The sequence below is a fragment of the Hylobates moloch genome, unplaced genomic scaffold (genome assembly GCF_009828535.3).
Source record: "Hylobates moloch isolate HMO894 unplaced genomic scaffold, HMol_V3 SCAFFOLD_8, whole genome shotgun sequence".
In the NCBI taxonomy this organism is placed as follows: Eukaryota; Metazoa; Chordata; class Mammalia; order Primates; family Hylobatidae; genus Hylobates; species Hylobates moloch.
Window position 1 is genome coordinate 39806508 of NW_026652283.1, and position 22916 is coordinate 39829423.

At 48.2% G+C, this 22916-nt stretch overlaps 1 protein-coding gene across 1 annotated transcript; it reads left to right on the top strand.

Moving 5' to 3' along the window:
• The first annotated feature begins 2464 nt into the window (after positions 1–2464).
• On the top strand, positions 2465–14816 carry UTP11 (UTP11 small subunit processome component). Its single transcript, XM_032160314.2, has 8 exons — positions 2465–2619; positions 6112–6173; positions 7424–7526; positions 8222–8335; positions 9118–9211; positions 9312–9442; positions 13011–13121; positions 13865–14816. The coding sequence occupies exons 1-8, from the start codon at positions 2557–2559 to the stop codon at positions 13946–13948; spliced, it is 762 nt and encodes a 253-aa protein (XP_032016205.1). The 5' UTR covers positions 2465–2556; the 3' UTR covers positions 13949–14816.
• The last annotated feature ends 8100 nt before the right edge of the window (positions 14817–22916 follow it).

The window sequence follows — 22916 nt, forward strand, 5'->3', positions numbered from 1 at the left end:
TAAAAACAGCATTAAGCACTTTAAACATATTTTGTTTTGGCCGGGCGGGGTGACTCACGCCTGTAATCCCAGCACTTTGGGAGGCCGAGGCAGGCGGATCACAAGGTCAGGAGATCGAGACCATCCTGGCTAACATGGTGAAACCCTGTCTCTACTAAAAATACAAAAAATTAGCCTGGTGTGGTGATGGGCACCTATAGTCCCAGCTAGTCGGGGGGCTGAGGCAGAATGGCGTGAATCCAGGAGGCGGAGCTTGCAGTGAGCCGAGATCGCGCCACTGCACTCCAGCCTGGGCAACAGAGTGAGACTCTGTCTCAAAAAAAAGCCAAAAAACCAACATATTTCATTTAATCATCAAAACAGTCCTGTGGGTATATTATTATTATTACCTCAGTTTTACAGATGGGGAGATGGAGGCTCAGCGAATCTAACTTTACCTTGACTGGGGTGGCATCAGAACACACCTCATGGGTCATTACCTTGTACTGCCTCTGATTCGCATATCGTCAACCAGCCATTGCCTTAGGGATGTGAGGGACTCAGAACTTTATAGCTATTGTCATTGGCTGATTTCCTTCTATGCTCTTTACAGATATGACTCCTCAGTTCAACTGTGAGCTCTTGACAGCAATATGAGGCAGGAAGTGCACGTTATTATTATCCTCATTTTATGCTTGAGAAAAATGATGCTCATTAAAGTCAAGAAACCTGCCAAAAGTCACACAGCCTGTGAGTGAGTGGCAGAGCCAGGTATGGTTTTAAGGTCTCTTGTCTCTATAGAATATTTTTTCCTGTACGCTGTTGTAGAGGAGCAAAAAATGGACAGGTCAGATAAATGAAGTTTATATAGTGTCCCAAGTTACAGAAAAGAATAGTGGCATGGGGCCTCTGGGGGCTGGTGGCAACGCATATTATGGGAAGGTGAGGGGAGGAAATGTCCTGTTACGGAGATAAAATCTCTCAGGAAGTAATAGTTGTCAGCCCTCTTCTTGACACAGATACCGCACTAAAAATGTAGATTTCCTTTGTAGGTGTAAATTTATTTTTTTTTTATTTTTTTTTTTGAAGGGATATAAAATGGAATGTATTAATGGATTTTAGTCCCTTTAAGCTTGTACTTTTGTGAGAGGGTTCAATGGAGAGCTTTAATGCAGATGAGACTTGAAGCTTTTGAAGAAGATCTAAGTCTTGTTGAGGTTATTCAAACTCAAATCTTGAATGCATAATGATGATAGGCCATGGTCTTCAAAAACGTGGTACTTGATGCTCTCCCAAAGTGCTAGGATTTGAATGCCACAATACATATTGACTCATGTTTTTGTCCATTAATGGTCCGTGGGTTTCTTTAAATGAAGTCCATTTTAGAGTCCATAGATATCAGTGTTCTGCAAAACTGTCGGGGATCCGAGGCTCCCAGCGGATCCCACACGCTCCGCCCCACCCATGGCGTCACCCTCCACAGCCAGGTACCGCCTCCTCTTGGTAACTTCCCGTGCGCCACCAAAAAATGTAGATTTCCTTTGTAGGTGTAAATTTATTTCTACAAAAGGAAGGACAGCTTTTCAGAGCAACTCCTGTGTCTGCAGTTTCTCAGCATAACCAGCTGAAAGAAATAAGCCAGAGAAATATATATTTTGGGGTGGCATATTCTGGCCTTCCACAGTCATATTTTGGAGTGGCGCATCCTGAGCCCCAACATTTTTTTTTTTGAGACGGAGTCTCGCTCTGTCGCCCAGGCTGGAGTGCAGTGGCACAATCTCGGCTCACTGCAAGCTCCGCCTCCCAGGTTCACGCCATTCTCCTGCCTCAGCCTCTCCGAGTAGCTGGGACTACAGGCGCCCGCCACCACGCCCGGCTAATTTTTTTGTATTTTTAGTAGAGACGGGGTTTCACCGTGGTCTCGATCTCCTGACCTCGTGATCCGCCCGCCTCGGACTCCCAAAGTGCTGGGATTACAAGCGTGAGCCACCGCGCCCGGCCTTGTATTTTTTTTTAAGTAGAGACGGGGTTTCACCATGTTGGGCAGGCTCCTGACCTCGTGATCCGCCTCCCTCGGCCTCCCAAAGTGCTGGGATTACAGGCGTGAGCCACCGCGCCCGGCCAGCCCAACACTGTTAAATCCGTACTGCTTTAGCTTTAAACATACCGCCTAGATACAGCAACCCGTGCCGAGCTGTAAGTGACTGCACATGCGCACACGCTAAGCCCAGCTCAGACGGAGGCCAGTGCCAGCCACGTGTTCCCAGGTGCCCACGCGGGCCAAGCGCGAAGGCGAGATCTGGGTAGCGTGGACAGGCGCTAGCGAGTAAGAACTGGCTCTTATAGAGTCACGAGACTAGATCTAGGAAACTACACTTCCCAGAAGCAGCCTGCGGTGACTGCCTTTGTTGGATGACGTACTTCCTGAAAGCCGGCTCCGGATAGGTTGCTTAGAGGAAGCGGGCGGTTCTAAACCACCGGCGGCTAGGCCTATTTCCGGTAGGAATCAGTGGACTTGGCGGCAGAGGCAGTGCAGATCCGGCGTTGTCCACTGAGGTTTTCCAAGGCTGTACAGACATGGCGGCGGCTTTTCGGAAGGCGGCTAAGTCCCGGCAGCGGGAACACCGAGAGCGAAGCCAGGTAGGACCATATAGGCCCCACGAGTGCTGGCCTTTGTCGCCATGTGTTACTCTCGCCCCAACCCTGTCGCCACCGTGGGATCCAGGTCCAAACTGTATATAAATGCACGTAAATGTATGCTAATGACGCTGGCGTGGCTGGGGCGGAGCTTCGTGGGAACGAGTGGACGGGATTTGTCGTTTCCGTTCTTGGAAAAGCAGGGGCTGCCCGCTTTTCCTTGGGGATATAAAACCTACTCTGGAAGATTTCAGTGTGGTGATTGAGTTAATGTCTGTCAAGTGCCTGGTCTCTTCTGAGGAGTTGAGGTCAGAGCTCATATAGGCAACAACTGCCGGGCTGAAATTGGATCCCACGTCTAATGCTCAGCTCCGCCTGCTGCATATGGGGGCCCTGACCGAAGAGACTGTGGTTACTAATGTGGTATCATCATCACACTGGGCTTGTGATTCATGAAGATCTGCCACGTGTGCTTTTTGTTTATGCCTTACCCCTTAATGTTGGCCTTTTCCGTTCCCATTATACAGATGAGGAAACTGAGGTCCAGAGTGGTGACTTGTCCAGTTACAAACACCAGATTCAGGCAGAGTAAACAGTTCTAGGATTTCTATGGTGGGTGTGCCTGTGTAGGGAGGTTGAGTAGAAATAAGCTTATATGCAGAATCAGTTGATACACTGTCAGGAATCCCGTGCTTAATATCTGATTCAGAAAGGCCCTTAGACATACATATGTGCTCCAACTTCGTTTTACAGATGAGGAAGGCAGGGGAAAGAGTTGTGCAGCTGACTGATGGGATAGAACTAAGGCCTCTTAACTACAGTTCAGTCTTCCTGCTTAATAGCATATATCAAACTTTTGTTTTTGAGATGGAGTCTCACTCTGTTGCCCAGGTTGGAGTGCAGTGGCACAATCTCGCCTCACTACAACCTCCGCCTCCCAGGTTCAAGCGGTTCTCCTGCCTCAGCCCCTCGAGTAGCTGGGACTGCAGGTGTACACTACCATGCCCTGCTAATTTTTGTATTTTTAGTAGAGATGGGGTTTTGTCAGATTGGCCAGGCTGGTCTCGAACTCCTGACCTCAGGTGATCCACCCGCTTTGGCCTCCAAAAGTGCTGGGATTACAGGCGTGAGCCCCTGCACCCAGCCAAAACTATCACCTTTTGAGCACTTACTATATGCTAGGCACAGCCCTGCATGTTTTTACAATTGTCTCATGTAATCCTACAACATCCCTATGAGGTGGATGTTACCCTCATTCCTCATTTTACAAATGAGGAATCTGGTGCTTAAAGAGATTGAATGGTATATCCAAAGTCACAGTTGTAAGTAGTGGAATTGGATTAGCAGAGAAGACAGAGGGCTTTCAAAGCTGGCTGTGGGCATGACATGGCCATGGCTGAGTAGGAACAGAAGGCCTATGTGGAAGAGGTGAGAAGAAGACCATCTTGAAAAGGTGGGTAAACTGTTGACACAAACGTTCCATATTTGGGTATTTTGGACTTTATCCTGTAGATCCTTCAGTAGGGGAGCAGGAGAGCTACTGAAGATATTTTGTATGGAGGGTGTATGTGTTATTACCTAAACTATTTCAGATACAATACCAGGTTTCCTTCTGTAATGTGGATGTACATTCAGGTGGACATGAGAGATTTCAAGATTTCTGCCTCACCTCATGTTGTTGCTCTTTTGACCCTTTAGCTTGCTTTCTCTACTCTATCAACCTCCCTTTGCTGTAATTAAAGTTAAAATTATTAGGGGAGCTTTGGTGTTATTTTACTTATGTTTTTGAGATAATGTCTCCCTCTGTTGCCAAGGCTGGAGTGAGTGGGGCAATCACGGCTCACTTCAGGCTCGACCCCCTCACTCAAGCCATTCTTTTGCCTCAGCTTCCTGAGTAGCTGGGACCACAGGCATGTACCGTGACACCCAGCTAATTTTATTTTATTTTTTTTTAATTTGTAGAGATGAGGTCTCACTGTGTTGCCCAGGCTGGTCTCGAACTCCTGGGCTCAAGTGATCTGCCCACCTCAGCCTCCCAAAGTGCTGGGATTGCAAGTGTGAGCCTGGCCTTAAATAGTTATTTATTGCATCACTTGAAAGATAAAAGATGAGAAAGTTGACTGTTAAAACTCCTACCCAAATTATTATGCAAGTTTTTTGTTTGTTTGTTTTTTTGAGGCGGAGTCTCGCCCTGTTGCCCAGGCTGGAGTGCAATGGTGCGATCTTGGCCCACTGCAACTTCCACCTCCCGTGTTCAAGCAATTCTCCCACCTCAGCCTCCTGAGTAGCTGGGATTACAGGCACCCGACGTCATGCCCGGCTAATTTTTGTATTTTTGTAGAGATGGAGTTTCACCAGGTTGGCCAGTCTTGTCTTGAACTCCTGACCTTAGGTGACCCACCCACCGTGGCCTCCCAAAGAGCTGGGATTACAGCATGAGCCACTGCACCCAGCCTATTATACAAGTTTAAACACTAGAGAAGTGTATGCATTTCCCAAAATGTTAAGATTATTCGCAAGAGAAGAGGACTCAGTCTACTGTGATGGCCCTAGGGAGAATGGGTTCTAGTTTTGGCTCTGCTACTTATTAGTTCTGTGTTCTTGGGCATATCATTCTCTAAACCTCATTCCCTTTATGGAAAACTGGGGTAACAATAGTGCCTGTTTCACCTTCTTTCCAAGGTTGTGGTGGGGATTAAATGAAATTGTGTAATGAGCATAGCACATTGCAAGACCCTGACATACACTAAGTGCTCAACAATGGTAGTATGTAGAAAGATCATACCAAGATTTAATCCTTATACCTCCCATGCTCTCCAAGTCTACGTCAGAGAAAGTACTTTCTGTCATACTTTTTTCTCGCACCTAGTACCACAAGTATAATAATAATAGTAAACTCACGCTGGAAAGCTGCTACGTGTCAAGCCGTGTGCAGGCATTACCATTTACACAAGCTCCTTGAATCCTCAGTGTAGTAACCTGGAGAAGCAGGTACTATTTTCATGTTACAGTCAGGAAATAGCAGCTCAGAGAAGTTAAGTGACATGCCCAAGGTCACAGATTGTTCAGAGGTAAAGCTTGGATTTGAACCCACATCTCCAGACTCTAAATTTAGCTCCCTTACCACAGTTGCCTCCCTGTTACTATGTTTTCCCTTCGTAGTATTTTATAAACCCTTGGATTAAGTTGGTAGTAATTTTAGTACAACTGGCAACTGCTTGCTTAGTGCCGAGTCATTGTTGCCTCTCTCTGTCCTTAATAGGCCAAGAAACCTACTAGAGCAATGCTTGTGACCTGTCTGGTGCTGGCAGGGTCCCTCTCATCCTTGGGCAGAGCCCAGTTGTGGGGAGGGGAAGGAACAGGGTTGTGGGTTAGCTCCAAGGACTGGATTTACTGAGCGCTCCAGAGACTCCTGTGCCTGTTAGGTGTCATGTTGATTTGGATATGTGTTCGCGGAGGAAACTAAGCACTGTTGTTTTTTCTTTTGTCTTCTAGCCTGGCTTTCGAAAACATCTGGGCCTGCTGGAGAAAAAGAAAGATTACAAACTTCGTGCAGAGTGAGTTCAGTCTTTCTGGTAGAGGTGCTGCCAAGAAAGCTTACAACCTACTTGCACTGCAGCTGAATTGCCTGAGTGTCCAACAGGGGATAATTTCCTGCCATTGATAAAATGGCCAAAGCTCTGGCAGCCTGTCAGATAATTTTTTCTGTGACCCTAAATTTCTCTCTTTGTTTAGGCAGATCATTGTTTATTTAACTGTAGTTGCATTGTGAATTATTTGTGTTATGTTGTTCCAGATCATTTTCTCATAGTGGCTTTGATTTGGCTCTGCCTTGGTGTTTGAGCCCAAAGCTGAATCTTTTTCTCTTTGTTTTCTTGAAGTGCAGGATATAATCTGAAATTCCATTTGTTGAGTCTCTTACATCACCATGTGTGTGATGTGGAATGAAGAGATGTGAAAGATGGATTCATGAGACCAAGCGTGGGTGATAATGAACTCTGAAAACATTTTATAAAACAATTATCCCCATTCTTCTTCTCTGTTAGCACTTTGTTTGCGAAATACTTCTTAATTATTTGTTAGCCATACATTTCAGCTGAGGTCCTTTTTATGCCCCTGGTTTAGATGGTGGTGATAGATTAAATGGGTTTCTGTAGGTCCCAGAGATTTTAAGGCTAATGATAATTAAGTGTTGTTATTGGGCCAGGCAGTGTTCTAGGATATTTACCATTTTTACACTGATTTGTCCCTCCCAACAACCTTCTGAGATGGGTTACTATTACCATATTCATTTTACAAATGAAATTGGGATGCAGGATGGTTAAATAACTTATTCAAGTTTACTTAGCCAGAAGTTGTTAAGTCCAGATTTGAACCCATGCTGTCTGGCTCCAGAGTCCATGATTCTAGTCATTGCGCTATACTGTACTGTGTAGTTTCTGAATTATATGTGGTCATTTGGTGCCCAAGCTTGCACCATATCCGTCTAAGGAGTTTTAATTTGTACTTTGTTTGGTGTCTCCCTGTAATGATATAAATGGCACTGAAACATATGTGGGCTGGGGACAGTTAATTTCAGGTTCCACTGGAATAGGAACTGTTGATTAGATTGTGGACCCTGCGAAGACATGAGCTCAGCTCAGTGACAGTGGAGTGTCCATCAGATCCAGTCACTGCTTTGGCTTTTTTGAGTTTCACTCTGTGTGACCTTTTAGATGCTTGTAAAGTTTGCTTATTGTGGGTTTTTGGTTTTTTAAAATTATCTATTTTTTTTTTTGCTATGAACCTCATTTAACCTGTCTTTTAGTGACTACCGTAAAAAACAAGAATATCTCAGAGCTCTCCGGAAGAAGGCTCTTGAAAAAAATCCAGATGAATTCTACTACAAAATGACTCGAGTTAAACTCCAGGTGGGTGCCCAATGGCTTGGTTGGTGTTTTGAGCTCCACACATTGGAAAATAAGGACAGGGAGGAGATGGAGAGGAAGAATACTTGGCCTTAATGTAACCCTTCTCTGGTTACTCCAGGTGCTCTTGGTCAGTGTCCAAGGCAAACCTTCCACTTCCAGAGGAGCGTGCATTTTTGCCTTTGAATCTGGGTTGTCTTACACCTGGAGCTGTTCTAGGACGGATGACTGGAGGTGCTACACTGAACGTACGCCTCAGGGGCCTGTGTCTAGGATTGCTGTTAGCATACAGCATTTGGTTGTCTTTTTGTTTTTTTTTTTCGAGATGGAGTCTCTCTCTGTTGCCAAGGCTGGAGTGCAGTGGTGCGATCTCGGCTCCTTGCAACCTCTGTCTCCCGGGTTAAAGTGATTCTCGTGCCTCAGCCTCCCGAGTAGCTGGAACTACAGGCACACACTACCGTGCCTGGCTCATTTTTTGTATTTTTAGTAGAGACGGGGTTTCACCATGTTAGTCAGGCTGGTCTTGAACTCCTGACCTCAAGTGATCTACCCATCTTGGCCTCCCACAGTGCTGGGATTATAGGTGTGAGCGACCGTGCTTGGCCTATGGTTGTCTTTGTTCTAGCCGTGCACTGTGCCAACAACTTATTAATGATTTTAATCTAATAAGGAATATATCTTTTAAATTTGGATTTTAGGATGGAGTACATATTATTAAGGAGACCAAGGAAGAAGTAACCCCAGAACAGCTAAAGCTGATGAGAACTCAGGACATCAAATATATAGAAATGAAGAGGGTTGCAGAAGCTAAGGTAATTCACTCTTTGTTCTGATTGGTTTTATTGGTTAAGAAAGGAAACTTAAATTCATCAATCTCAAGTTATTCATTAATTTCTTCTGGCATTTACAATCTCACTTGATTGTAATAATGATTTAGAAGTATATAGTTAGCATGGTAGAGTAGAAAGAGTTCAGGTTTGGGAATGAGACAGACCTAGGTTTGAGTTCTGGCACTGCCATAAATTACTAGCCCCATGACAATGGGCAAATTCAACTCCCTGAGGCTCTTCCCTCATTTCTTTTTTTTTTTTTTTTTTTTTTTTGAGACAGAGTCTCGCTCTGTCGCCCAGGCTGGAGTGCAGTGGCGCAATCTCGGCTCACTGCAAGCTCCGCCTCCCGGGTTCACGCCATTCTCCTGCCTCAGCCTCTCCGAGTAGCTGGGACTACAGGCGCCCGCCACCACGCCCGGCTAATTTTTTGTATTTTTAGTAGAGACGGGGTTTCACCGTGGTCTCAATCTCCTGACCTCGTGATCCGCCCGCCTCGGCCTCCCAAAGTGCTGGGATTACAAGCGTGAGCCACCGCGCCGGCCTCTTCCCTCCTTTCTGTCTCAGGGGACTGTTGCAAGGACTAAGTGCGTCTTGGGAAGTGCCTAGCCCAGTACCTGATATGTGTTGGGATCCTTTCCTTTAAAAGAATAAAGCAAGTTCTTTGCTGGCTGGCAATAATGATGTGAAATGGTTTAAACTTTTGCAGTTTTTTTTGGTACCCTAGAAGAATCTAATATAAAGTGAGACCATATTCTGTGTTCTAGAAAATTGAAAGACTAAAATCAGAGCTCCATCTGCTGGATTTCCAGGGGAAGCAACAGAACAAGCATGTGTTCTTTTTTGACACCAAAAAGGAAGGTATGAAATGTTTGAAGGTTTCTGGGACAGTCTACCATGCCAGTCTGTGTCATTTGGTGTTAGAAACAGACAGTGCCTTAAGGATTGTCTTGAATTTTAGTTGAACAGTTTGACGTTGCAACTCACCTGCAGACAGCCCCGGAGCTAGTCGACAGAGTCTTTAATAGGCCCAGGATAGAGACCTTGCAGAAAGAAAAAGTGAAAGGAGTTACCAATCAGACCGGACTTAAGGTAATTTTCTCTGTTGTTCTTCACATGTGAGTTTAGGGGAATCTAGGTGTTTTTTTTTTTTTTTTTTTTTTTCTTTTTTTTTTTTTTTTTTTTTGCCACTGCATTTAAAAGAATTTTTAAAATTGATTTTATTTTTTAGTCAGAGTCTCACTGTCTCCCAGGCTGGAGTGCAGTGGTGTGATCTTGGCTCACTGCAACCTCCACCTCCCGGGTTCAAGCAATTCTCATGCCTCAGCCTCCCCAGTAACTGGGACTATAGGGGTGCACCACCACACCCAGCTAATTTTTGTATTTTTCATAGAGATGGGGTTTCACCTTGTTGGCCAGGCTGGTCTTGAACTCCTGACCTCAGTTGATCTGCCTGCCTTGGCCTCCCGAAGTGTTGGGATTTCAAGCGTGAGCCACTGTGCCTGGCCTAAAATAATTATTTATTTATGGGAAACTCATGAGTTCCCTTAAAAAAGTGAATTTGTAGGAGGATTTGATGATGGGATGGAAGTGGAGAAGGGCTCCCTGATTTCAATGATCGGAGGAGGTATAGTGGTCAGAAGCTTAGGTTCTGGCCTTTAGACCTGGGTTTGAATCCCAATTCTGACCCTGCTCTTTGTGCTTTTAATACTTGTAACAGATGCCAGTGTTTTGAAAATGCAGAGAAAGGGATTGCTGAAGATTAAAGGATTTGGAATACTTTAATATTGAACCTTTAGCAGTGAATATGCACATCAAAAGATCTTTCTGTGTTTTTATTTTTTTGAGACAGGGTCTCACTGTCACCCAGGCTGGAGTGCCATGGTGTGATTATGGCTCGCTGCAGTCTCTGGGCTTAAGTGATCCTCCTGCCTCAGCCTCCTGGGTAGCTGGGACTACAGATGTGTACCACCATGCCTAGCTAATTAAAAAATTTTTTTTTGTAGAAATGGGGTCTCGCTAAGTTGCCCAGGCTGGTCTTAAACTCCTGAGCTCAAGTGTTTCCTCCCGCCTTGGCCTCCTGAAGTGTTGGGATTACAGGCGTGAGCCACCATGCCTGCCCAAAAGGTCTTTCATATTGTGTATTGTAACAAAAATTTTGTTTTGGCTTTTCCTTATGGTGCTTTCAGTCACTGTAACTGGGTTGTGCAGAAGACATGCTTTTCCTCAAAGCCTTCTGGAGTTGAACTCTTCTGACTGATTCATTAAAAAAAAATGCTGTCAATGTGTTTCAAGCAGACAGCTGTTCTGTTTTGATTTGAATCATTTACACCGCATCAGTTTTGCTTCCAATGTTTAATTTCACAGCAGTTTTCTCTAGCTCAGAGGCAGCTAAACTTGCTTTAGTAATATAAATACCCCTAATTAGTTTGACTATATTGGGTAATCCCATAAATCTGACAGTCTGTGCAATAAAGCGAAAACAAAAGCTGTCTGAAACCACTGCTGTGAGACTGTGCTAGAATCCGTGAATTGTTGAAGTCTAAGGCCCAGTAATATTTCCTTCTGTAGATAACACTTCCAGCCAAAGAGCTTGCTCACGAGTGTTCTTGTGATAACCCTGTTGTTTGTCAATTAGGTGTACTTTTTTTTTTTTTTTTTTTTTGAGACAGAGTCTCACTCTCACCCAGGCTGGAGTGCAGTGGCATGATATCGGCTCACTGCAACCTCTGCCTCCCTGGTTCAAGCAATTCTCCTGCCTCAGCCTCCCAAGTAGCTGGGATTACAGGTGCCCACCACCACACCTGGCTAATTTTTTGTATATTTAGTAGAGACGGGGTTTCACCATTTTGGCCAGGCTGGTCTTGAACCCCTGACCTTGTGAGGGATTACAAAGTGCAGGGATTACAGGCGTGAGCCACCGTGCCCGGCAATTAGGTGTACTTTCAATTAGCCGTGTCACTGACGCTTCTCAAGAATTGTGGTAGTCTCTAAAGAGATTACTATTCCAAATTCCCATGTAGAATAGTTCACCAGCATAGCTTTTGAGAAGTTAGGGAGGTTTAGATTTTTGCCATTTTTGTCTAGTAATGTTGTTTCTTTCTATTTTGTTTACTGCAAAATCATTTTTATTAAGAGACTGCTTGTGGGTGGATTGCAAGGATATTTTGTCTGTAACTTGGAGTGGGTAGACAACTCATGAGTGAGCTTTAGGAGGTCTGTGAAAACCCCCCTTTCTCACTGGTATTTTGTGCAGATAGGTATATGTGCTTGCACAACCTTTTACAAACGTGTATGTACATTTATCTCAAGAAAGATCCCAGGCTGGGTGTGGTGGCTCACGCCTGTAGTCCCAGTACTTTGGGAGGCCAAGGCAGGTGGATCACTTGAGGTCAGGAGTTCGAGACTAGCCTGGCTAATGTAGTGAAACCCTGTCTCTACTAAAAATACAAAAATTAGCCAGGCATGGTGGCGGGCACCTGTAATCCCAGCTACTAGGGAGGCTGAGGCAGGAGAATTGCTTGAACCCAGGAGGCGGAGGTTGTAGCGAGCTGAGATAGTGCCACTGCACTCCAGCCTGGGCGACAGAGCAAGACTCCGCCTCAAAAAAAAAAAAAAAAAAAAAATCCCAAAGCTTTCGTCAGTTTCTCTGAGGTTGATGGTTCCCCAAAATGTAAGGACCCCACTGATCTTTGAGGAGTCATTAGCAGTGAGAATTCTCAGGTCAGCTTCTGCTGAAAAAATTCGTCTGCTTTCTGAGTGGTGAGATTTTCAGGCACCAGCACACTGCCTGGGGACCCTTCTGTTGCGGACTCTTCTGTTGCTCTCCATTCACTTTGTGTAGGGTTTCCAACACTGATTCATTCCTGCCATCATCTCAGGTGACTGTGGCACTCACACAAAGATTGAAGCAGCTTAGTGTAGTAGTGGAAAGATTCCTGGGATTTGTGAGAGGGGGACAGTCCTGACTCTGCTCCAGGTGAGGCATGTGTCCTTGGACCACTTCTTCTCTGGGCCTCATTTTTCTGCATTTGTAAATGACAAGTTTCGATAAGATAGTCTACAGGGTTCCAGGCCGGGCGCGGTGGCTCACGCCTGTAATCCCAGCACTTTGGGAGGCCGAGGCGGGCGGATCACGAGGTCAGGAGATCGAGACCATCCTGGCTAACACGGTGAAACCCCGTCTCTACTAAAAATACAAAAAATTAGCCGGGCGTGGTGGTGGGCGCCTGTAGTCCCAGCTACGCAGGAGGCTGAGGCAGGAGAATGGCGTGAACCTGAGACCCGACTGCACTCCCTCGGGAAAAACGAAAAAAAAAAAAAAAAAAAAATAAATTTTTTTTTTTTTTTCCTTTAGACAGTCTCGTTATGTTGCCTATGCTGGTGTCGAACTCCTGGGCTCAAGTGACCCTCCCTCCTCAGCCTCCCAAAGTGTTGGGATTACAGGCGTGAGCCACTGCATCTGGCCCAGGGTTCCTTTCAGCTCCAGAATGTGATGTTCCTAAAATGGGCGACTTTATTGTTACCACGTTATGTTGATTCTGGTGAAAGGAGGGAGTTGATGAAACTATGCAGTTGGCTTAAATGGATTAAGAAACAGTTTCTTACTCATTTTTGTCCTGTTCGTTGTTCACTGAGAATGTGTGTGTTTCTTCTCCAGCGAATAGCTAAAGAAAGGCAAAAGCAGTATAACTGCCTGACACAGCGGATTGAACGAGAGAAGAAATTGTTCGTTATTGCTCAGAAAATTCAAACACGCAAAGATCTTATGGTGAGGAGAGAGAGCCTTAGGCCTCTTTTTTTTTTTTTTTTTTTTTTTTCCCCTTTTCTTTCTTGTAAAGGTCTTAACTCAGACTGGATTTCAGCTGTGTGTAAATCAACCCCAGTGAAAATGTCTGCTCCTCAGGGGCAGTGGTTTGAGCCAGTGTCTGTTACTCTGACAGTGTTGAAATGCGCCTTGATTAAGAAGGTAATAAGGGGGTTATTAGTCAGTGCTTTGGAACAGCAAAGGGTAGGATCGGGTAGCATATGAACTTTATAGCTTATGAGCAGCTCCCGTAACATTTAAACAGGTTAACAAAACAGTGCATGTCACTCATTGGTGTTTAAAAATAGACAACATTGTGTAGTTAAATAGCAGAGCTGAGGAATATAAGATGCCTCTTTCATATTCTTATCATTCCTCTAAATGTCAAATTCTTATCTTTGTAGATCATTTAGGTAAGCCTTTCTCAACTGGGGTTCCGTGAGAGAATTAAAATTATAATTTTAAATGAAACAACTACTTGAACACCTTCTCAATTTTCCTAGGACTGTACACAGCTATACTTTGTAGATGCCTAGGGGAGAAGTTAATTCATTGCCTACAGTGGATGCCTTGGGCAGTAGGGCTGTGTCTGTTCTCAACTTTGAGAAGGGCTGAAACAGGGGCTGTCTAATAGGTAGTTTATTAACCTTTCGATTTTACAAAACCATTTCCTTCTCTTTACTGATCACCTTTTTACTCTTTTGTAGGATAAAACTCAGAAAGTGAAGGTGAAGAAAGAAACGGTGAACTCCCCGGCTATTTATAAATTTCAGAGTCGTCGAAAACGTTGACATGTTATAGATAAGCCTTGTCATTCTGCATCACAAATCTGTCGTCTTTTTCTAGTAACTTCAAATTCCATTACTCCAAATGGCATGGTTTTCCGGTTTGTAACCATAACTAAATTGTCAGTCTGACATTTAATGTCTTTCTATGGACAACATTAAATCTCCCTCCGTTCTGTAATTGTTTTTGGATTGTGAAATTAGTCTTATTTTTATATACATAATTTTTTTTTTTCTTTGAGATAGAGTCTTTGTTGCCAGGCTGGAAGTGCAGTGTGTGATCATGGCTCACTGCAACTTTGAACTCCTGGGCTCAAGTGATCTTCTTGCCTCAGCCTCTTGAGTAGCTGGGACCACAGACATGTGCCACCATGTCTGAGTAATGTTTAAATTTTCTGTAGAGACCAGGTTTTGCCATGTTGGCCAGGCTGGTTTTGAACTGGGCTCAAGCGATCCTCCCACCTTGGCCTCCCAAAGGGCTGGGATTACAGGGATGAGCCACTATGCCTGGCCCCTAATTTTTTTTGTTATGAAACATAGAATCTCATTACAGCAGATTTGGAAAATAGATTAATTCATTCCTAATCCCAGTGCTTATTCAATAATAACAACTATTTATTGCATACTTAACTGTGCTAGGAGCTAGAGCTGTGGAGGTGGACAATTACTATGAGTAGTCTAGTTGATTTCCTCCATTTTGTAAAACGAGGCATCACTTTCTGTCCATGTTTTTGTGTTTTATAGTTACAGTAAACAATTTGACGTCCTCCTTTTTAATTAAATCATTAGCTCTTTCCCAGTTTGTTACATCACAAAATTTTTTTACAGTACTATATGCTAGAGTAAACGTTAAAATAAATATTATTTTTAATGATTGCATAGTGTTTTATCTAGTGGATAGACTGATTTTACCCTCACTCATTCTTCTTTTATTGGCTATTCAGGTGGCTTCATAAATTATCCAAGGAGGAATTTTTTTCTCTTACTTAACACTTGCAGATAGAAACTCTTGGAACAAGGAACGTACGGGAGCACCTCTTCTTTATTGATGAAGCTCAAATCAGAATAGGCCTGGCTGTGTCTCTGTCCTCTGCACTCCATGCCAACTCACAATTCCAAGGCTAGAATAGCTTGGTGCAGACCTTCACTCTGGGAATATGGACCCTGGGTGTGTTGGCCAGCTTCTTTCTCTTCCCTGGTTCTCTCCTTCCTTCGTTTGCCCCTATCAGGATTATAGGCCAAGGCCAGTAAGGACAGGACTGAACATGCCTAGAGCAAACATGGGAGAACAGGGAGCGGGGTGCTGGGGGGCTTGCTCAGCCCTTACCCGCCCCCGTGGAGGGAGAACAGCCATGTGTGGATTTTAAGGCTTTAAAAGAAGATTGTTAATGCTTAATAAGTGCCCATGACTGTGAGGTTCCTGTACAAGCCTAGACTAGAAGCCTGTTTCCTCAGGGTGTACCCAGTGGAATTTAAATCAGGGGCCCTGGAAAACAGGAAGAAGGGCCAGGAAACAGAAGCCAGTAGGTTTTGCCTTCAGGAAGGAAATGCTTCCCATTGTGCATATGCACTCCCTTCTGGGGAGGTGCTGAGCTCAGTCAATGCTGACAGTTTTAGAGACTTGAGGATCAGACCAGGGAAGGGACTCGTCATGGTGATACTGGAGAGGGGAGTGAGCAGACTAAGCAGCAGTCTGATCCTGGGGTCAAACAGCTGGATGCTGCTGCTCGGTCTCTTGCCCCTGCTGGGTGGGAAAGTGGGGGAGAGGATAGGGAATAGACCTAAATGCCTTCTCACGAACCATACACCCACATGAAGGTAGGCTCGCCTCATGGAATCTCATGTTCACAGATGCACAAAGCACATATAACTCAGGCCTCATAAACAGGTACAGGCATACCTACGCACCGTCTGGCACAGGAGCACAAACAGTGACATTTGAAGAGGCACACTCCCAGGCCAAACGGAGCAGGAAAGTCCATCCTTTTGGTGTACTGTGAGTTCCAGGCTGAAGGTAATCGGAGTGCTATAAGAGGAGCTGGGTGTTCTGAATTGCTATTAAACTGAGTGCTGTCTCCAGGGCTCAAGGATGTTAAGCAAAGAGATTGGCTGTCCCTGTGACTAAGCAAAGACAGGCCCCAGCCCCATGTATTCTGAGAATTGGCCAGGGCTTTGCTGCTTTGGTGCTCAGTGGGACCCCAGACTCTTGGCTTGTTGGGGAGGGAAGAGTATTGTTTGCTTAGGAGCTGCCCTTCTTGGCCTAGGGGTGATTTGGCCTGTTGGTGGCATACTGCTCTAGCTGTGCCAAGGGGGCTGTGGGCAGCCTATGGAGCTGGAGGGCTTTTCTGAGTCAGGACTTGTTTGGCTCAGGTCTCTTGTACAAACCAAGTCTCCAAACAGCGGTTCTATGGTGATGTGGACCCTTCAGGTCTGTCCAACAGAGAATTCAGTGAGCCTGGCTCAGTCTGTCTGTTGCCACATCCTAGGGCCCTTCCCACCAAAGCGGGAGAGTGTCAAGCCCTAGCTTTATTCTTGAATAAGCTCATCTTTTTCTTTGAGACGGAGTCTCGCTCTGTCACCCAGGCTGGAGTGCAGTGGTGTGATCTTGGTTCACAGCAGCCTCCGCCTCCTGGGTTCAAGTGATTCTCTTGCCTCAGCCTCTCTAGTAGCTGGGATTACAGGCGCAGAGACGGGGTTTTGCCATGTTGGCCAGGCTGGTCTTGAACTCCTGATCTCAGGCGATCCACCCCTCCTTGGCTTCTCAAAGTGCTGGGATTACAGGCATGAGCCACTGCTCCTAGCCAATCTTTTTCTGATTTCTAACTGCTTCCTGGTGCCAGGGTGGAAAAGGGCCCAGCAGGTGGAGCTGCTGCCCCTTTGCTGGGATTCCTTCTCAGGGACTTGGTGTCCACCCACCCAGCACACTTGGCTTCTTTCAGAAGTGTCCTTGTACTTAGGAGGTACTTGCATGTGTTTGCTTATTGAATTTAATGCCAGGGGGGAGAGCTCCCATGAAGAAATGGGATTTTCTCACCCTGAGTTTGAGATGAGTGTGGCCCCAGGAGGAAGACTGGGCAGGAAGATGCTTTTCTTTCCTGTCTCTAGTGAGGACCATGCAGGGAGGTCTCCGTCACAGAGCCCCAAGTTTCCCATAGGGTGGTTCCACCCAGACCTGGGAGGGGTCTCCCTCCGTGCAGCTTTAAGCATCTGTTTGTCGCTCACTGTCCTCTCCCCCATGCTGCTGACTGGGGCACTGAGCAGTTAGAGCTGCATGTCCTCCAGTAGGGAAGGCAGCCAGCAGATGCAGACTCTCTCTGCCTACCTGTGGAGGCCGGTGAGGCCAGGGCCTGTTGGGACTTGAAACAGTGAGGCAAATGGGTGTGTGGTGCTGGGCTCCCCCCTCAAGTTCTCCCAGCGTGCCAGTTCCCGGAGCCTTATGTGCAGAGTGTTGGGGAAGGGCGGGCTGAACCGTGGGTGGGAGTCTTGGCTCAAAGCCCCAGGTGAGTGGAGGAATTGGGGGCGGACCTGAAGTACTGTCTTGAGGCGGACCTGGCAGGCCTCTTGGGCTTGTGCAGCTGCCTCCCCGGGTCAGAGGGTGCGCCCTCTGTACCCAACCAGGTCTCCACAGGTCTGTCTCAGCAAAGAGTGCAGGGAAGGATCAGAGAGAAGCTGTATAACAAAGGGAGGCAGAGCTTCCCTTCCCAAGCCTACTGCTGAGAGGTTGGAGTGTAGAGGAGGCTACCTAGTTCATGCTTCTGCCTGTTCTTTCCTCAACTGCTCTGGCCAGAGGGAAGAACGTCTCCGCTGCTTCTCAGGCTCCCTGTAAGGAATCTCCTGGCTCCCTATTCCTAGATCCATCATCGTCACATTTAGGAAGTCTTGTCCAATCTACTTCTAGGTGAAGCGTACACCTAGCTCTGCCTGTTCATCTTGTCCGCTTCTCTTGATGCAAAGGGAACAAACTGCTTGGGGCTGGGGTGGTTGACAGTCCAGCCCTGTGCTCCTGTGTGGTGGTAGGAGAGGCTCGTCCAGAACGGAGCTAAGGACCCAGCTTTTTCTAGGCAAGAGGAATGTATCAAGGGAGCTGCTGTGTTTGGGGGTAAGCAGAGGATGGAAAGGAAGCCCTTTCCCCTCCCCGCATCTGTCACCTGACGGCCGTGCTCCGATCGGGTTAATGAAACTGTGGTGCCCCAGGCAGCTGGGCAGCCCCCCGCTGCCCTGAATCAGCCTGACTCATTTACAGCTTTCTCCCAGTTACCCCAAAGGCTTCTCTCAGAGGTGACAAATGTAGCGGGTTGGTTTCAGGTTTCATGTTTTCACATTACTGGGTGGAAAAAAGAAAAAAAAACACCTTTCCAAACCAAAAAACCCAGCTTCTATAGCAGAAACAACTTGTCCCGAGAGCACTGAAAATTTCCCCATCCTCTCTCCTCGTCTGCTCAGTTACACTGAGACCAGTGACGGAGGGGTTAAGGGGAGGGGTTGGAGTCAGGCTGAGTGGAGTGTTGGGGACAGCCCCTTTGGAGGTGGCAGCACCTGCCTTCCTGCTTATAGGCAGGGGAGGGCCTTTGCAGGGCCCTCCAGCTCTGAAGCCTGTGATCTCCAGTGCCTAGAGATGGATTGCCAGGGCATGGGGCAGTGAGCTCAGGATGGCGAGGGACCAGGGAAGGAAGGGACCATTTCCCCTCCCTAGCTAATTTGATCCCAAGAGGTCTGGGACAGGTGTCCCTCCCTGGCAGAGGGTTCTTGAGGTGGAGTGGTAGGTGAATATAGAAGGTCCATCTGGCACATGGAGCCTAGGGGGCAGCACCCCCTCCTCTTGCTGGCTGGTAGCATTGTAGACCACCCCCGCCCCCTGCCAGGGGCAGATGGTCTCCATAGCAGATGGAGACTAGGCCGGCAGTGGCAGGATGGGCTTTCTAGTCTCAGCCTGGCCACTCTGGCTAATAAGACAATCCGGGGGCAGTGACAGGGCTAACTGCTGGTGTGTGTGTGTGTGTGTGTGTGTGTGTGTGTGTAGGTGTGTAGGAGAGGGAGCCCTGGCCTTATTGGGCCATTCTGGGGGAGAAGTAAAGAGGAGCCCCAGACAGAGTCAGTGGATCTTTGGGGCCCCCTCAAGTTTGCCATGTAAGGGTGGCAGGCTCTCAGCGCCTGGGCTCCTGAAGCTGCCCTGGTTCTTGTGTGAAGGGGCCAGCTCCGGGGTGGGAGCCTCTGCTGCAGCTGGAGCCTGGACTGCTTGATTTAGACCCCCTGCCAGGTCCCCAGAGCTCAGGGCCTGGGCAGCAGCTCCTCCCAGAGGACGCGCCCGTTTATTATGCGCTCCTGCTCCCTCATGGCTCAGGCAGGCAGCGGCCTTCATTAGCGGAGGAGCTGGGGTCTGTTTTGGCTGCCTCATCAGCATCAGTGAACTGCGTCCCTGCGAGATTTGATACAATTTAATTAACCTAATTAAAAGCTCTGATTGCAGAGATGATTGGGGTAGCGCCAGCAGCGACTGCATATTTATAATGAGCTGCAAGGTGTGGGACCGCAGCCAAACGCCACGCATCCTAATGAGCGGGAGCCGGGAGCCAGGGAGCGGGAGAGGGAACGTTTATTTTTGGCAACAATGCCCAGTTCCTCCCTGCCAGGGAGTCAGAGACCCAGGGAGCAGAGATGGACCTGCCCACTGTGCTCTTCCGCACAAGGTGGAAGCGGAAATGTGTGCCCTCCACCGGTTCGAGGGCCCTTGGACGCCCCAGGAGCACACAGTGCCCGTGTTTCTGTTTGTAGAGTAGGGGGCTGGGACCCCAGCCATGCACTTTTCCTGCCTCTCATCTCTGGGAGTCAGGGACTGGCTTCTGAACCGGGGCCTTGCTGTGAGGAAACAGGACCCAGCAGAGCCACCTCGTTTCCAGGCTCCAGGATCCCTGGGCTGTTTTCTCAAACTTGCCAAGGAAGAGACGGGGGCTGGCAGGACTGAGGCTGAGAGACTGCTTGGGAGTCAGAAAAGGGGTCTGAATATCCAGGAGTCCCAGATGAGGATCCTGGGCCTGGGACAGAAAGGAGAAAGAGGAGGGGCAAACTTCCCACTCATCCTGGAAGCTGGGGACCCCTGTCCCCATCTCCTCACTCCCTTTGAGGACCCTGCCCAGGGAGGCCAGCTGCCCTGGACTCTTCCTCTCTTCTCCCACTGCCTCTGTCTGGGGAAGTCTTGGTTTGTCTGACTCAGCGTTTCCGCTGTAAATCACATCTAATAATACCGAGAGTGAGAGCTGAGACGGAGGTGCTGTGGGTGAAGGGGCACCGGGGAGGAGGGGCACGCCGCCTAGGTGCCAATGGGTGTTGTGCAGGGAGGGAGCTCTGAAGTGGCAGGAATGGGGGCTGGGCCCTGAGGACGAAGGTGGGAGCAGCCTGCCACCCCTGCCCCCATTCCTGCTCTGGAGCTTGTGTAGGTCATGAGCTCAGCCAGGCTGGCCCAGCCCCCCAGTGCTTTGAGTGCCGCCAGGACAAGATGAGATTTGTCCCAGCCTACCTTGCAGAGTTGCAGCTGTTTAGCTCCCTTATCAATCTTCTCTGTGGGTTTAATCATCTCTCTGTCATCCTGCTGGGGCAGCCCTCCCCTAACTGAAGCCCCCAGAGGGGCTGGAGCTTCTCGGCCCCAGCTTTCCTCCAGTCCCCCTCCCCCAGACAAGCATCCTTCCCCACCTGACTTCCCCTGTGGGAGACAGAGGGTGGGCCAGGGCGGCTTTGCTCCAGGTTTAGTCTCAGTGGCAGGGGTGAATGTCCTTGTTTTTGCAAGATGTAAACAGGATGAAGGGTGGGTAGAGGTGGCACTGGCAGAGAATCTGTCCCAGCTGGGTCCTCAAGGTCTTTGACTCCATTCCAGCCTGGGTAGAACAGGGCCTAGAGGTCGGCTATGAGGGCTTTCTGCCCAGAACCAGGAGATTCTTGCGTAGGTGCATGATCCTTCCCTCCTGCCAGCCCCTTGGGAGCTGCGGCCAGCCAGCCAGCTCCGGCCTCCTTCCCTGGGTGGGTCCTGTGGGGCTCAGGGGCCCGTGGGCAGTAACCACGAGCCCACGGCTTTGTGTGCATCTTGGGAAGGAGGGCGCACAGGAGTCAAAGGAGGCTGTGTTGTGGTCCAGGCGGGGAGCCAGGGCGCAAGGGGTTCTGGGGCTGCCCCAGTGCTGACGTGCAAGATGACCTTCAGGGCCGCGCTTCGGCCCTCTGCTGTGCTCTCCTTCCCTGCTGAGCATCTGGAGAATGGGCAAGGAGGTGGCATGGGATGGGGTATGTGCCCCCAGAGGGAACATGAGAAAGAGGGCCCTTCTTCCCCTGCTCCCCACTCCTCACCCTAGGCCTTCTCTGTGCAAATGGAAGGCCAGCGCCTCCCCATTTCTTGGAAGGGGAGGTAAAGTCCCAGAGAGGGTTGGGATCTGGCTGAACATCACCCAGCTTGTCCTCAAGGCAGGGACTGTGAGACCCCGGAAGAGGGTCCCTCAGGAGGGAACCAAAGGTTCTGGAGGGCCACCAACCAGTCCTGGGCTGGAGGGGGCTTGTTAGGTTCAGCATAAGGCTGGGCTCTGGAAGACAATGGAGTGTTGATGAGGCTTGGGTCCTGGTCTCACATGACCTGACCAGGCAGGGTGGGCGGACTGCACGTGGCTGAGTTGCCTGGGCTGACCTTTGGTCGCTGGCTAGGGAAGAGAGGAAGCCATGAAGGCTCCTGCCCACTCCATGCCCTGGGCACCCTGACACCCCTACCCCAGGAACTGCCCTCTGGGCACACACTCTGTCTTCCACCTACCTTCTTCTTTAGTCTTTCTCTTTTCTCTGCCACGTGTAGGAGCATGTGTACAATATGGGTGTATTTGTGTGTGAGAGTATATGTCTGTGTGAATGTGACAAGTGAGGCATAGGATGAAAGGGAGAGAAGAGACCCTCTTTCTGGGTTCTTCCCTATCAGGAATAAAGACTGAGTTTCAGCCAGGCACGGTGGCTCACATCTGTAATCCTAGCACTTTGGGAGGCTGAGGTGGGCGGATTGCCTGAGCTCAGGAGTTTGAGACCATCGTGGGCAACATGGTAAAACCCTGTCTCTACTAAAAATACAAAAAATTAGCTGGGCATGGTGGTGTGTGCCTGTAATCCCAGCCACTCGGGAGGCTGGCTAAGGCAGGAGAATCGCTTGAACCCGGGAGGCGGAGGTTGCAGTGAACGGAGATGGGACCACTGCACTCCAGCCTGGGTGACAGAGCAAAACTCCATGTCAAAAAAAAAAAAAGAAAACAAAAAAAGGCCGGGCGCGGTGGCTCATGCCTGTAATCCCAGCACTTTGGGAGGCCGAGGCAGGTGGATCACTTAAGTTCAGGATTTCGAGACCAGGCTGGTCAACATGGTGAAAACCCGTCTCTACTAAAAATACAAAAATTAGCTGGGCGAGGCCGAGTGTGGTGACTCATGCCTGTAATCCCAGAGCTTTGGGAGGCCGAGGCGGGCAGATTGCTTGAGGTCAGGAGTTCGAAACCAGCCTGGCCAACATGGTGAAACCCCATCTCTATTAAAAATGCAAAAAATTAGCTGGGTGTGGTGGTTCACGCCTATAGTCCTAGCTACTCAGGAGGCTGAGGCAGGAGAATCACAGTGAGCTGAGATCATGCCACTGCACTCCAGCCTGGGCGACAGAGCAAGACTCTGTCTCAAAAAAAAAATTATCTGAGCATAGTGATGGGCACCTGTAGTTCCAGCTACTTGGAAGGCTGAGGCAGAAGAGTTACTTGAACCCAGGAGGCGGAGGTTGCAGTGAACAGAGATCGGGCCACTGCACTGCAGCCTGGGAGACAGAAAAAAAAAAGGCTGAGTTTTTTCCACTGTGGGGACAACACCACGGATGGGGCCAAGGTATATGTGCGTGTGCCTCTGCATGTGTGTGCATGGGAGTGGATGCATGTGCTCATGTGGAGGGCAGTGCCCCCTGCTCTGCCTTGTCCTTTGA

What these genes read in the sequence shown, in the direction of transcription:
- UTP11 (XM_032160314.2), top strand. Translation starts at nt 2,557, where the DNA reads ATGGCGGCGGCTTTTCGGAAGGCGGCTAAGTCCCGGCAGCGGGAACAC. An exon ending in AACACCGAGAGCGAAGCCAG is followed by an intron (nt 2,620 to 6,111) that starts GTAGGACCATAT and finishes TTTGTCTTCTAG; the next exon opens with CCTGGCTTTCGAAAACATCT. An exon ending in TTTTGACACCAAAAAGGAAG is followed by an intron (nt 9,212 to 9,311) that starts GTATGAAATGTT and finishes CTTGAATTTTAG; the next exon opens with TTGAACAGTTTGACGTTGCA.